Source organism: Tribolium castaneum, chromosome 8, assembly GCF_031307605.1.
Source record: "Tribolium castaneum strain GA2 chromosome 8, icTriCast1.1, whole genome shotgun sequence".
Lineage (NCBI taxonomy): Eukaryota > Metazoa > Arthropoda > Insecta > Coleoptera > Tenebrionidae > Tribolium > Tribolium castaneum.
Window position 1 is genome coordinate 9900956 of NC_087401.1, and position 14507 is coordinate 9915462.

The 14507-nt window shown below is 26.2% G+C and overlaps 1 protein-coding gene across 2 annotated transcripts in view; it reads left to right on the forward strand.

Annotated features, from left to right (window-relative positions):
- The window catches only part of LOC656947 (scavenger receptor class B member 1), a 53312-nt gene that overhangs the window by 22290 nt on the left and 16515 nt on the right, over positions 1 to 14507 (forward strand). Inside the window, exon 1 of one of the 2 annotated variants that reach the window (XM_963441.4) lies at positions 12539 to 12790. The exons of the other annotated variant lie outside the window; for it this stretch is intronic. Within the exon in view, the coding sequence (XP_968534.2) occupies positions 12664 to 12790 (127 nt within the window). The 5' untranslated portion in view covers positions 12539 to 12663. Of the gene's footprint in view, positions 1 to 12538; positions 12791 to 14507 lie in introns of those variants that run through there. 2 annotated transcript variants of the gene reach the window in all.

Genomic DNA, 14507 nt, shown 5'->3' on the forward strand with positions numbered 1-14507 from the left:
TAATCCGTAAATTTTATCATTTTTTTTCTTTATTACAGCTTTTTATACCGATACTGCCTTTTTCGTATAATAATAATACTTTCACTAATATTTTTTTTTGTTTTTCTTCATTTTTATATACTTTATTATTACCTATTTAATCTAGTCTCTTCATTTTCTTTTTATAAGTGTTATATTTTTTCTTCTTTTGATTTATTCTTCAAAAGTATGACTTTTTTATTGTTGTTTTAATCAATCCGTAAATTTTTCCGACACCATCTTTTGATTTCTTTTTCTAAATATCTTCTTTTTTGAATTTTTTTTCCTCTTTTAGTTTAACGATTTTTTTACTGTTGCTTAATTTAGTGTTTCATTTCTTCATCTTCATAATTTTATTTTTCTTACCTCTTTCATTATTAATTCTTATTGTTATATTATATTATATTATATTATATTATATTATATTATATTATATTATATTATATTATATTATCATTATTATATTATTACACTGTTATTTGTTTTCTTCATTTTTATATTCTTTATTATAATCTATTTGATCTAATCTTCTCTTTTCCTTTCTATATTTTATATTTGTTTTTTTTGATTTAAAAATATGTTTTTTTTCGTGTAAACTATTCCTCGCCTTATTGATTTTTTTTTGTCTTTGTTACAAACATAATATTATCATCTTTTTTTTAGTTTTTTTCTTTACTCTTTCTTATTTTACTACGATTGATTTTGTGTTTTTTGATTCTTTTTTTTAATTTTAATTTTAAATAATTTGAACACGATCTACAAAATAATTCTAAAGAAGAAGGAAGAGAAGGACTATTCTAGAGATGAACTTTAAAAAAGAATTTAAGAAGACACTTTGTTAAAAAAATATAATAAAAGCAGGTACAGAACAAATGCTAAAAAATTTTTATAAAAATAGTATGCACACGATCTACAAAATAATTCCAAAAAAGAATGAAGAGAAGAACAATTCTAAAGATAAACTTTAAAAAATAATTTCAGAAAAAACTTTATTTAAAAAATGTATGTATAAAAAGTACCTAGGTACAAAAACATTTTAATCATTTTTTTATAACAATTATTTAAATACGATTTACAAAATAATTCTAATTCAGGTACGGAAATATTGTTAGAGTTTTTATAAAAATAATATAAATACGATCTAGAAAATAATTTGAGAAAAAAATAAAAGAACGATTCTAAAGATAGATTTAGAAAACAAGTTAAGAAGAAACTTTATTTAAAAAAATCTATAACAAAGTATGTTCAGAAATAACGCTAACAAGTTTTTATTATAAATATAATTTGAATATAACCTACAAAATAATTCTAAAAAAAAACTAGAGAAGAACGGTTATAAAGATGAATTTATAAAGTAACCAAAGAAGAATATATTCTAAGAGAAATCAAGTGAAGAGTACAAAGTAATGCTAAAACATAATCTGATACAAATTTAAACGAAATTATAGACGAAGTTTCAAACGAAACAATGTAAATAAATAAAATAAAAAAAAATTTAAAAATGTAGAAAAAATGTAGAAGTGTTTATAAAAGTATTTTGAAAAAAGTTTAGAGCAATAGAAAAAAAAATTAAAAAAGAATCTAATGATGAATTTATAAATAATCATAAAAAAATAATAACCAAAAAATGAATTTGAAAAAATCTTTAAAAAATGGGGAGAAGAGTAAATAAACAATGGTTAAAAAATAAAGAAAAACTTCAAACGAAACTAGAAGAAAATTTCGAAAATGTAGAAAAAGTGTTTATAAAATAAATGTGTACAGTCTACAAATAATTCTAAGGAAAAATCGAGAAAAGATCAAATTTAAAAAAAACTAAAAAAACAATCTAAAGAAGGATCCAGATTTCATATCAAGAACTACTTTAAAGGAGAATTAAAGTAGAACTTAAGAAAAATCTAGAGTAATTTTTTGATTTATTTTTTATTTATTTTTTGATTTATTTGTAGTCTCGTATTTGCTTTATTTGTTTTTAAACTTCTGTAGATAATTTTGTTTCTATACATATTTTTACGATAAAGAAAACACAAAGTAAACAATTATTACAAATTAATGTTTTCTTCTAATATTTTTTTACATAAAACAAACCATAAATGAAACACGATGAAATATTAAAAAACAAAAAAATCATGGTTATTTTTACAATAAAAACCAAATATTTTTAGCCTTGTATTTTCAGGAATTACAATTGTGATTAAATTTATAATTTGTGCGTTTACTAAAAAATAATTACTTGTTCCTTTAAGTTTTTTGTTGGTTACTATAATTATGGCTACAAAAAACAAACCTGAAAATTTTCTCTTGGAATTTGGACCTGGCTTTACAATCGTAATTTTGATTATGTTTTATAACAGTCATTCAGTCCCTCATCATCTCCTGCAACCAGTTTTTGCTCGCCAACATCTGCTGGAATTTTCCACACTCTCAAGTGTTCAGGATCTTTATTTTTGTCGAGTCTTCCTACTTTTGACACTTTCATAAATAAAAAAATCCTTGACAATTTATGACACGACCAGGAACAGGAAGTGTGAAAATGTAGAACTCGTCTTCTTTTATTTGAGCATTAAGCAGAAACAAATGGTAGTAGGTATTCAAATATTTACAGATTTGTATTACAATATAAATAAATATTTGCTCAGTGCTTAAATTATGTACAAACCAGCTTTTTGTCGCTCCTATCATCATTTTTATTGCGGTGTTAATACATCGTTTATTTTTATTGCATTTTTACGATTTGTTTCTCGTCATGTCCTTGACAACATTGTTATATTTTTCGACTGAGGCAAACACACCCTTTTGAAACAGTCTTGAACTATAGTTGAAAAAACCCAACCACAAATTTCCGTCCTTTCACTCGTATCTGCAAATTTTTGAGACATTTTGTTCCTTAAAAAATCTGGAAAATCTGACCTACTATCTCCTATTGCTGCTGAAATTCTAGATATCCGTTCTCTTTATTGCCATTTTTAGATACTGTTCATTTTTCATTATTTTTACCTTGCGACGCGACATAAACGTAATTGGACATGAAATCGCTGATTTTTATTAAGTGCGAACATATTTTACACGTTTAATGCTTTTCTATTCGATTATCACTGATTGAAAACTCATTTCGTTTAATAATTCCTGTCATCACGCCCTTGATCGACAAGTTATGGTTTACGAAGCGAGAAAACAAATTTTATTGCAAAGACTTATTACAATCATTTCTTTTTAATTCATTTCTCATTATTAAGAAATTAATAATTTCGACTTTTAAATTTTTTTAATTTTCTTTATTATAGTATTGATTTAATTTGAGCGTTTTTTTTGTTGATCCTTATATTATTCCGTTTTTTTTGTGGGGAATTGCGCACATTTCCACATTTGGCGTGGCATTAGCATCATTTTCTTCATTCCAATCTTCGTCCTTATCTTGATCTATTTCTTGGCGCATAACTTGACATGATTTCCTCACAAATCAGCTAACTCACTTCAAGGCTATTCAAAAACTCTGAGGGATGCCTCTCTAGGGTTTTTCCGCGGCAAACCGGTCGATAAATCTTGAACTCGAGAACCGATCAATGGGGTTAAGGTCCGGGCGGTGCGGTGTTCCCTTTAACGGCCAGCGTTCTAGATGATGCAGCAAAAAATCGGAATTGAAAGCAATACATCATATTATAATCATAGCAATTTATTTTTGGGTAATGAAGTGGGGAAAAATGTTTTATACTTCAAAAAAAAACATTTTATTTTGTGTGATATAACAGGACCTTCTACAAAAACTATATTTTTTAGGGGAATTATAGCAATCACTTGGGTTAGGAAGTATTTATTTTTGGTTATATTATATATGTTATTTGGAGCGTTAAAATTAGAATTTCTAACAGAAAAAAATTCTGACAAGAGCCTCTTTGTATTCTATTTTTTTTAATTCTGTGGCAGGACCTTTTACAAATGACATTGTATTACAGAAAAATTGTAAACAATTCCTCAAGCTTCAGAATAGTTATTTTTATTTTTTGCAATAAATTAATTTTAAAATTTTCAAAAAAAGTGACAAACATTATGTGATTAACTGATACAAGCATATAAAGCCTGTTTATTTTTTTTTAATTCTTTGGCAGAACCTTTAACAAAGAACATTGTTTTTCAAGAAAATTGTAATTTATTTCTTGAGCTTAAGAAATATATATTTATTTTTTGCTCTAATTTATATTTATAAATTTTCAAAAAAAGTTGTGACAAACAGTCTGTAATTAACTGATACAAACAGATAAAAGTCTGTTTTACTTCTCATTTTTTTTTAATTTTATGGTAAGACCTTCAAAGGACAATGTTTTCAGGGAAATTGTAAACTATCCCTTGGGGTTAAGAAATACATAGTTATTTTTTGTTCTAAATTGTATTTTCAAATTTTCAAAAAAAAAGTTGTGACAAACAGTATGTGATTATCTGATACAAACAGTTAAACACCCTGTTTGAATTCTATGTTTTTTTAATGACAGGACCTTCTACAAAGAACATTTTTTAAAAAAATAATAAAATATCTCATGAGTTAAAGAAATACATACTTATTTTTCGCTATAAATTATATTTTCAAATTTTCAAAAAAAGTTGTAACAAACAGAATGTGATTAACTGCTTGAATTCTCATTTTTTTAAATTTCATGGCAGGACCTTCTACAAAGGACATTGTGTTTCAGGGAAACTATCTCTTGGGGTTAAGAAACACATACTTATTTTTTACTACAAATCATATTTTCGAATTTTCAAAAAAAAAACAGTTATAACAAACAGTTTATGACTTACTGATACAAACAGTTAAAGAGCCTGTTTAAATTCTCATTTTTTCAATTCTTTGGCAGGATCCTCCACAGAACATTGATTTTCAGGAAAATTATAAACTATCCTTTGGGGTTAAGAAATACATACTTATTTTTTGCTACAAATTATATTTTCAAATTCTCAAAAAAACAGTTGTGACAAACAGTTTGTAACTAACTGATACAAACAGATAAGGAGCCTGTTTGAGTTCGCATTTTTTTTTATTCTATAGCAGGATACTCAACAAAGGACATTGAATTTCTAGGAAATTATAAACTATCCTTTGGGCTTAAAAAATACATATTTATTTTTTGCTATAAATTATATTTTCTAATAAAAAAAGTTATAACAAACAGTATGTGATTAACTGATATAAACAGATAAAAAGTCTGTTTGAATTCATTTTTTTTTAATTCTATGGCAGGATCCTCAACAAAGGACATTGATTTTCAGGGAAATTATAAACTATCCTTTGGGCTTAAGAAATACATATTTATTTTTTGCTATAAATTATATTTTCTAATAAAAAAAGTTATGACAAACAGTATGTGATTAACTGATACAAACAGATAAAGAGTTTGTTTGAATTCATTTTTTTTCAATTCTATGGCAAGACCTTCTTCAAAAGACTATGTTTTTCAGAGTAATTATAAACTATCTCTCAAGGTTAAGAAATACATACTTATTTTTTGCTACAAATTATATTTTTAAATTTTCAAAAAAAAACAATTGTGACAAATAGTTTGTGACTAACTGATACAAACAGATAAAGAGCCTGCTTGAGATCTAATTTTTTTAATTCTATGGCAGAATCCTCAACAAAGAACATTGATTTTCAGAGAAATTATAAACTGTCCTTTGGGCTTAAGAAATACATATTTATTTTTTGCAATAAGTTATATTTTTTAATAAAAAATGTTATTACAAACAGTATGTGATTAATTAATATAAACAGATAAAAAGTCTGTTTGAATTAATTTTTTTTTTAATTCTATGGCAGGATCCTCAACAAAGGACATTGATTTTCAGGGAAATTATAAACTATCCTTTGGGCTTAAGAAATACATATTTATTTTTTGCTATAAATTATATTTTCTAATAAAAAAAGTTATGACAAACAGTATGTGATTAAATGATATAAACAGATAAAAAGTCTGTTTGAATTCATTTTTTTCTTAATTCTATTGTTAGACCTTCTTCAAAGGACAATGTTTTTCAAGGAAATTATAAACTATTCCTTGGGGTTAAGAAACACATACTTATTTTTTGCTACAAATTATATTTTCGAATTTAAAAAAAACAGTTGTGACAAACAGTTTGTAACTAACTGATAGAAACAGATAAGGAGCCTATTTGAGTTCTCATTTTTTTTTAATTCTATGGCAGGATACTCAACAAAGGACATTGATTTTCAGGGAAATTATAAACTATCCTTTGGGCTTAAGAAATACATATTTATTTTTTGCTATAAATTATATTTTCTAATAAAAAAAGTCGTGATACAAACAGATTTTGATTTTTTTTTTAATTCAATGGCAAGACCTACTTCAAAGAACAATGTTTTTCAGGGAAATTATAAACTATCCTTTGGGGTTAAGAAATACATACTTTTTTTGGCTGCAAATTATATTTTCGAATTTTCAAAAAAAAAACAATTTCAAAAAAACAGATTAAGTGTGTGTTTGAATTCTTTTTTTTTCAATTCAATTCAAAGGACATTATTTTTTTCAGAGGAATTGTAAACTATCCTTTGGGGTTGAGAAATACATACTTATTTTTGCTACAATTTTTATTTTCGAATTTTCAAAAAAAAACAATTGTGACAAACAATATGTGACTAAGTGATACAAACAGTTGAATTATCATTTTTTTAATTCTACGTAAGAAAGACATATTATTCATTTTTAACTATAAATTAAAAAAAGTTGTGACCAGAAGCGAAATGGCGACAGTTTTGCCAACCTTGTCCTTTCCTCTTCAAAACTCGATTTGGTGAATTATTGCGCGCACGACAAAGCACTTTAATCCTCCGGTTTCATAGATTTAGAATTTTTTGCCAACTAATACGAATTAATTATTGTGTGAGCTTTGTACCGACGCGACGTCTGACGGCTTTTTGCAATAGTGGATGATGGACCGGTGATTTTCCATCCGAAGAGTGCGTCAATGGCTGCTACAACTCCAGAACAATGGAAATCTACATCAGGAAATAATTAAGCGAAAAGACAAAAAGACAATTTGTTGAAAATCGCTGTTTTTGCGACTTGTTTGTGTGATAATGGAAGCGAGAAAATTGTATTGTTTGGATGAAAATAGTAATTATGATTGTTTAAAATGTCGTGAGGAAAATCCGGTCGTTAATGAAATCGGTGCCAGATAATTGACCTCATCTGAAATTTTTCCAAATTGAAAAAAAATTCTCGAATTTATTTTTTTTGGTCATGACAAACAAAAAATCTCTTCAAAAGAATTTCTAAGTCATCTTTCTTTGAGTCGCAATTTTTATTTACAGTTACCAAAAACCGTAAGCTATCTAGCAAGCCGGCGAAAAAAATTCGCATCAAAGTCTATTTTGTTTCATTTGACGTTTGATCGATGATTCCGTTCCAAGAAAGACTCCTTCAAACGTGCTTTAAATTTTTTCGTGACGTCAATCTTTCTTCTAATTGAGTTTTTTTGCAAATAAAACCGAAGATATTTTAAAACTTGCCTAATTCGAAAACCACAAAGTCAAGATGTTGCCACAAAACCGATAATTTATGTGTTTGTTTGGAATTTCTCCAAAATGGAAGCATAGTCTCTAAGGTCACTCTGTATAATTTCAAAAATTAAAAATTTTGATGACTTAATTTAACAAATAATAATGATAATTAATTAAAAGCTTTTTTCTTCCAATCTTATCAAGTTTTAGTAATTGTTGGTTATTTTTTTTAATCAACAAAATTTAAAGAAAAAATAATTTTTTACTTATTAAAAGAAAAAAATCATTCTCATAAGTAAATAAATACAGTCACGTTTGTAATTTCTATTATTTGTTAGGATGACTCATGAAATGTGAAATTTTTGCTAAATAGCCGCAAACTCTGTTGGGTCACTCTATACAATTTTCAAAAATAAAATGATGTTTTAATTAAACAAATAATAATTAAAAGCTTTCTGCGTAGTCAAATTTTAGAAATGAATCAAACACGATGTCCTTGCTTATTTTTTTAAAATCACCAAAACTCTTCTCAAAACTTCAAATATATTTTTTATTTATTACACAATGATAGTGAAGAAAAATTATAAATAATTAGAAAAATAAATTAAGTAAATGCAATCACGTTTGTATTTTTATTGTTTGTTTAGAATTTAAAGATTTTTTTTAAGTTTGTTATTTTATTAATTAACTTTCCCGGTTTGAACGATTTTTTTTCTAGAATTAATTTTTCTTGTAATTATTAATTTATTGTTAATTAATTTTAATTTAGTAATTGTTCCAAGCTTGAAATTTAAATTAAAACGATTGCAATTAATACTATATACAAGTGAAGGTAACAAAAAATTTCAAATATTAATTTTAGAAACGGTGATGCCAACTTAGTAATACAAAATAAAGATCAAATTAGTGAGAATTTTTTTGTTTTATTGATAACTATTAAAACAATCGCCAAAAATTTCAGTAACTATACTACAATAAGTATTATTTTAATTATTAATTCTCTTGATTTGACCGAATAGTGTTTTATAATTTATTTTTTTCTTAATTTTTAACAACTAAGCGATGAAGTTTATGTTTGCTTTAAGCTTGAAATTTGGTTGAAAACGACTGTAACAATTAGAATATGTAAGTAAGTGGTAACTTAAAAAACCTAAAACTCCAATTTTTGGAGTTTTGTTAGTAACAATTATTATCAAAAAAAATAGCAAAAATCCTTACTAACTATTGTCGTTATTATTAATATAGCATTATGTATTATTTTATTAGTTTCAGCAAAATTTTTGTAGGTTGTTATTATTTTTTCAAGTTTATTTTAACATAAAACAGCAATAAATAGAAAAAAAGAAATAAATAAATGATAAAAAATTCATTTCAATTTGAAACACAGTTACACCAAATTAAAACGCAAAAAATTGAGACATTTGCAAAATATTTTTTTAATTATTAATAAATTCAATTAAGATTTCTCATATAACAACATTAATCACAAACATATCAAAATTAAAATAAAAAAGGCAATAATAAAAAAAATATTAGGGACTTATTAATAAACAGTGAATAAACAAATAAATAACAATTATTTGATAATTATCGAAAAATGTCAAAATACCTTTGGAACTATTGTCGTTATTATTAATATACCATTAAGTACAATGTGTTCAAAAATGGTTGTTCATCAAGTCACCTTTGAAATTTGAACGTAATTTGCCACTTAATTTAAATTGTGCATGCCGTCAGTGACAAATCCGTTAAAAAAATTCAAAAATGCTCCGTATTCAAAAACGAAAGAATACACAACAACAAAAATCACGGAAATATAAAACACAAATAAAAAAAACCTACATTTGAAAAAATATTGTCAAAAAATGCCAAAAAGTGAGTAAAAAGCTAGTTCAAAGACTTGACAGAAAAATTACGATAGACATTTGGACTAAGAGCGGATTTTGAATTCCGTAGTCAACTTGATGAACAACCATTTTTGAACACATTGTATTATTTTAATGGTTTTAGCAAATTTTTCATAGATGTTTATTATTTTTTCAAGTTTATATTAAAAGAAGCTAGCAATACATACAAAGAAGAAATAAAAAGTAATGATAAAGAACTCAAAATATTAATTTGAAAAACAACACCAAATTAAAAAGCAAAAAATTGAGTCATTTACAAATAATATTTTAATTAATAAAAATTTAGTTAAAATTTCTCATAAAACATTAATTCTAATTAAAAATTTTTAAAAAAATAAACTGAAAAACTAAAAAAGATGCAGCCTCCACAAAAGTTACATTAAATATGAATATAAAAAAATAAATTAAAAGAAATAAAATAAATACGTAAAAAAAGGTAGTCAGCAGTTAGTCAAAATTAAGTATTTTTAAGTCGAACTTAGACTTTCAATCTAAGACCCTTCGCCCTCTTGTGACCGTTTTGAACAACTCCTTTTCGTAATTCATTTTTTAGGTTATAAAAACATTAAAAATCTATTTTGAGTGTCAAAATGACCAAAAAAATTATACTCCAATTTCTCTTTTTTTACGAAAAATGAATCTTTTTAATTTTTCCTCACAGTTTTTTGAAACATTTAACTTTATTGCCGCTATATTATAGAAAAACAATTTGAGGATTGATCACAACGATTTAAGAAATTTAAAAAAATATACAAAAATAAAAATGTCAATAACCACTAACCTAGTAGCTGTTATCTCTACTAACTTTTTTTACTTCAAGTAAAATTGAGCATAACTACATTTAATTTTTTATAAATAATATTACAGTTAAACCTTCTTTAATGGACACCTCCGAACAACGGACACCCCTTCACATTGGACAGTTTTGTTGGAACGTAACAATATATTAAAATTTCCCACCTCCCATTAGTAGACACTTCTCCACAAAGGACAATTAAAAATTCTCCATCGGTGTTCGTTATTGGGAGGTTTTACGTAGTAATATTTTTTTGACAAACGACTGTTTTCCCTTATCTTTTGGTTAATATTTTTTGTTTTTTTTTTAATTTAACAATAAATTGCTGAAAAATACAAGCGCTAATTCAAAAAACGCAAAAAACATTCTAACTCAAATGTCAGGTTATTTCGAAGTTGGACTTTAACCATAAGTTTATATTTAACTCGAGATTAACTTAACATTTAAACAACAGTCCTAAAACACAAAAAAAATATGTTTTCAATTTCTGTTCTATTATTTTCTTCGTTTTTTTTTGTATTTATTATGTTTTTTACGCAGAGTAAAATTTATTTTACAAGAAATCTAATGATAAAAAGATCTCCAGGGTGTACTTAGATACTTTTAGTAGAAAGGGAAATAAAAGTAAACCTTACAAAACCCTTTTGCTTTAAAAGTAATATTTTTAGGAAATCGAAATAACTTCTAAACCCCGTTATTTCACTAGTGAGTTAACTTTAAAGTCAAATAATTCTGCTGAGTCAACCTAAAGTTAATGTTAATTTCTAGTGAATTAATGACGTCTCCTTAATTTACTACCTTAAGTCTGAGTTAAAAAATATCTAAGTTAACTCAAAACTCAAGTTATTTCGAAGTTGGACTTTAACCTGAAGTATATATTTAACCCGAAATTTAAACAATTGTCCTAAAAAACTTAAAAAACAATTAAAAAATTAAGTTTTCAATTTCTTCCTTATTATTTTCGACATTTTTTAACAATTGCTAAAAATGCCAAGCGCCAATTCAAAAAGGGCAAAAAAATATTCGAATTATAAAACGGTGTTATATTTCCGATTTCTGTTAGAATTTTCCTTTGACGTCATTGACGTCCGTTTCCTCTAAAAATCGGTACCGAAAACCCAAATTTCGTCAATCGCTGGTCCGAAAATTTTCAGTTTTTTTCCTATTACATTTGTCATTATTGTTATTGTTTAGTGTTTATTAAATTTTTTTTCGTAAACTCTATTTTACAACAATATCTTATAATAAAAGATATACAGGGTGTATTAAGACACTTTTAATAGATCGGGTAAGTAAAAGTTAACCTCACAAAACCCTGCATTATAAGTCATTTTTTTCGAAAATCGAAATAACTACTAAAGCCCGTTAACCTAAAGTTAATGTAAACTTAGTTCTGAGTTAAAAAATAAAGTTAACTCAAAAGTCAGGTTATTTCGAAGTTGGACTTTAACCAGAAATTTATATTTAATTCGAGATTAACTCGACATTTAAACAACGGTCCTAAAACACTAAAAAATAAAGTTTTCAATTTCTTTTCTATTATTTTCTTCGTTATTATTATTGTTTTGTATTTAATATGTTTTTTACGTAGAGTAAAATTTATTTTTCAAAAATCTAATGATAAAAGATATAAAGGGAGTATTTTACATACTTTTAGTAAATAGGAAATAAAAGTAAACCTCACAAAACCCTTTTGCTCTAAAAGTAATTTTTTTAGGAAATCGAAATAACTTCTAAACACCGTTATTTCAATAGCGAGTTAACTTTAAAGTCAAATAATTCTGCTGAGTCAACTTAAAGTTAATGTTAATTTCTAGTGAAATAATGACGTCTCCTTAATTTACTACCTTAGGTCTGAGTTAAAAAATATCTAAGTTAACTCAAAACTCAAGTTATTTCGAAGTTGGACTTTAACCTGAAGTTTATATTTAACTCAAGACTAACTCGACATTTAAGCAACTGTCAATTTCAACAAGTTTTCAATTTCTTTTCTATTGTTTTCGACATTTTTTAACAATAATTGCTAAAAATGCCGAACGCCAATTCAAAAAGCGCCAAAAAATATTCGAATTAACCACGACCTATAAAACGGTGTTATATTTCCGATTTCTGTTAGAATTTTCCTTTAACGTCATTGACGTCCGTTTCCTCTAAAAATCGGTATCGAAAACCCAAATTTCGTCAATCGCTGGTCCGAAAATTCCGCGTCAGAAGGACTAGCAAGGCCAACCAAGATGCACATGTGCGCGTATGGAGGGGCGCACACGTTCTTAATAAACCTCTCGTCGATTGGTCAGTGAAAGTACTTTGCAATTATTTAAGACGTTAGTTAAGTAACCGCGTATAATACAAACTAAGCCGCCAATTTTGCCCATTTATCGATCGGATTTGACAGTGGACTAGTGTCGGGTGAGAGTGAGGAAAACTAACACAAAATGAAAGATTTAGTTACGGTGTGCAATCGGTTAGTGAGCTGGAGTTATAGTCCTGTGAGGACAAGACGGCCGGAGGATGCTCCGGAGGTTGAATCGCCCTTCAGGATATTTTGCGATCGGTACAAAAGTAAGTTGTGAGCGGAATTCTAAGCGATTTGTTGTGATCCGAATTTTTAAGCGATTTTCTGGTGACTATTTTGGATTTTTTTATATTTTTTTTTTGGTGGAAAAATCGTAAAAATCTTAAATAAAACAATTCTGGAATAAATTGTTACAAAACTAGTTTGTCGCGATTTTCCGGTAGTGCCAATTAAAAACAAAATCTCATTTCCTTTTTTTTTCAAAAAAATTGAGAAGGCTCTGGAAATAATAAATCATAACAATATGGCAGAAGCCTACTTTATTCCAGAACAAATTATTACAAACGAGTTTTTTGCGATTTTGCGATCATTATAATTAAGAATTTGCGATCATTTCGTTTTTCCAAAAAAATCCAAAAAGTTCTGAAGATATAAAGGCCGAGTCTGAATTATAAAAATATGGCAGAAGACTGCTTTATTCTAGAACAAGTTATGTACCAAACGAGTTTTCACGTTTTGTTTGAAGCGAGTATAAATAAATCGCTACTGAATTATTTTCCACCAAGGTCTAGGCACTTTGCATTTTTTTCATTTTGAAACAATTTCATTTACCAAAAGTTTGTTTACGTTGGGATTGTTTCTCCCACGCCCAAAACAAAGATCGCCTTTAAACACGCCTTTGTTTCGTTATCTTCCTACAATCTTAAATTAAATTAATTAGTGAAGGAAGTCGAAAAAGTCGGGTTTTCCAATTATTTTGACTTAATTATTTCCCACACTTTTGGGAAATTTTTACAACTAAATAATTAAACGGGCGGTTTTTGATTTCATTTTATTTGAAACTGATATGACAGTTTTACGATTTTCACAGGTTTTTCTTGTACAGACGTTTTATTAATAATTTTTTTGAAAAAATCTTCACAATTTTTAATCACATCATCTCTGAATTTAAAGCCGTTTGTAATTATTTTTCTGATCTTGTAACTTAAAAAATATTTTTTTAAACCTCACAAATCATAATCTCATCAAAATCTAAACCGTATGATAAAAAAAATAATTTAAAAAATGAAGTAATTTTTAGTTTCCTTTCTATTAATTTAACCGTTTAATTTCAAACATTACTTAAAATAGTTTTCACGTTAAGTTTTTATAATCAAAACAAAACAAGAATTATAAGACATATACAGGGTGAACTCAAGTAAAAGTTAACTTCACAAACGATTATTATTGTATTAGTTACATTTTTTTTAAGATTTTTTCGAGATTGGACTTCAACCTGAACTTTATATTTAACTCGAAATTAACTCAACACACCCAAGCAACTAAAAAATTAATTTAAAAAATAAATGTTTCAGTTTTTTTTGTTATTTTCGTTGTTATTATTATTGTTTTGTATTTATTACATTTTTTGCGTAAAATTTATTTTACAACAATATGTTATGATAAACCTAAAGCCAACCTAAAGTTAATGTTAACTTGTTGTAAAATAATGACGGCTTTGGCCTGAGTTAAAATATCTATGTTAACTCAACCAGAAGTTTATATTTAACTCGAGATTAACTCAACATTTAAACAACGGTCCTAAAAAAAACAAAAAAATAAAGTTTTCTCTTTCTTTTCTATTACTTTCTTCGTTATTATTATTGTTTTGAGTGTATTATGTTTTTTACGTAGAGTAAAATTTATTTTACAACAAATCTAATGTTATACAGGGTGTACTAAGATACTTTTAGTAGATCGGGAAGTAAAAATAAATCTCACAAA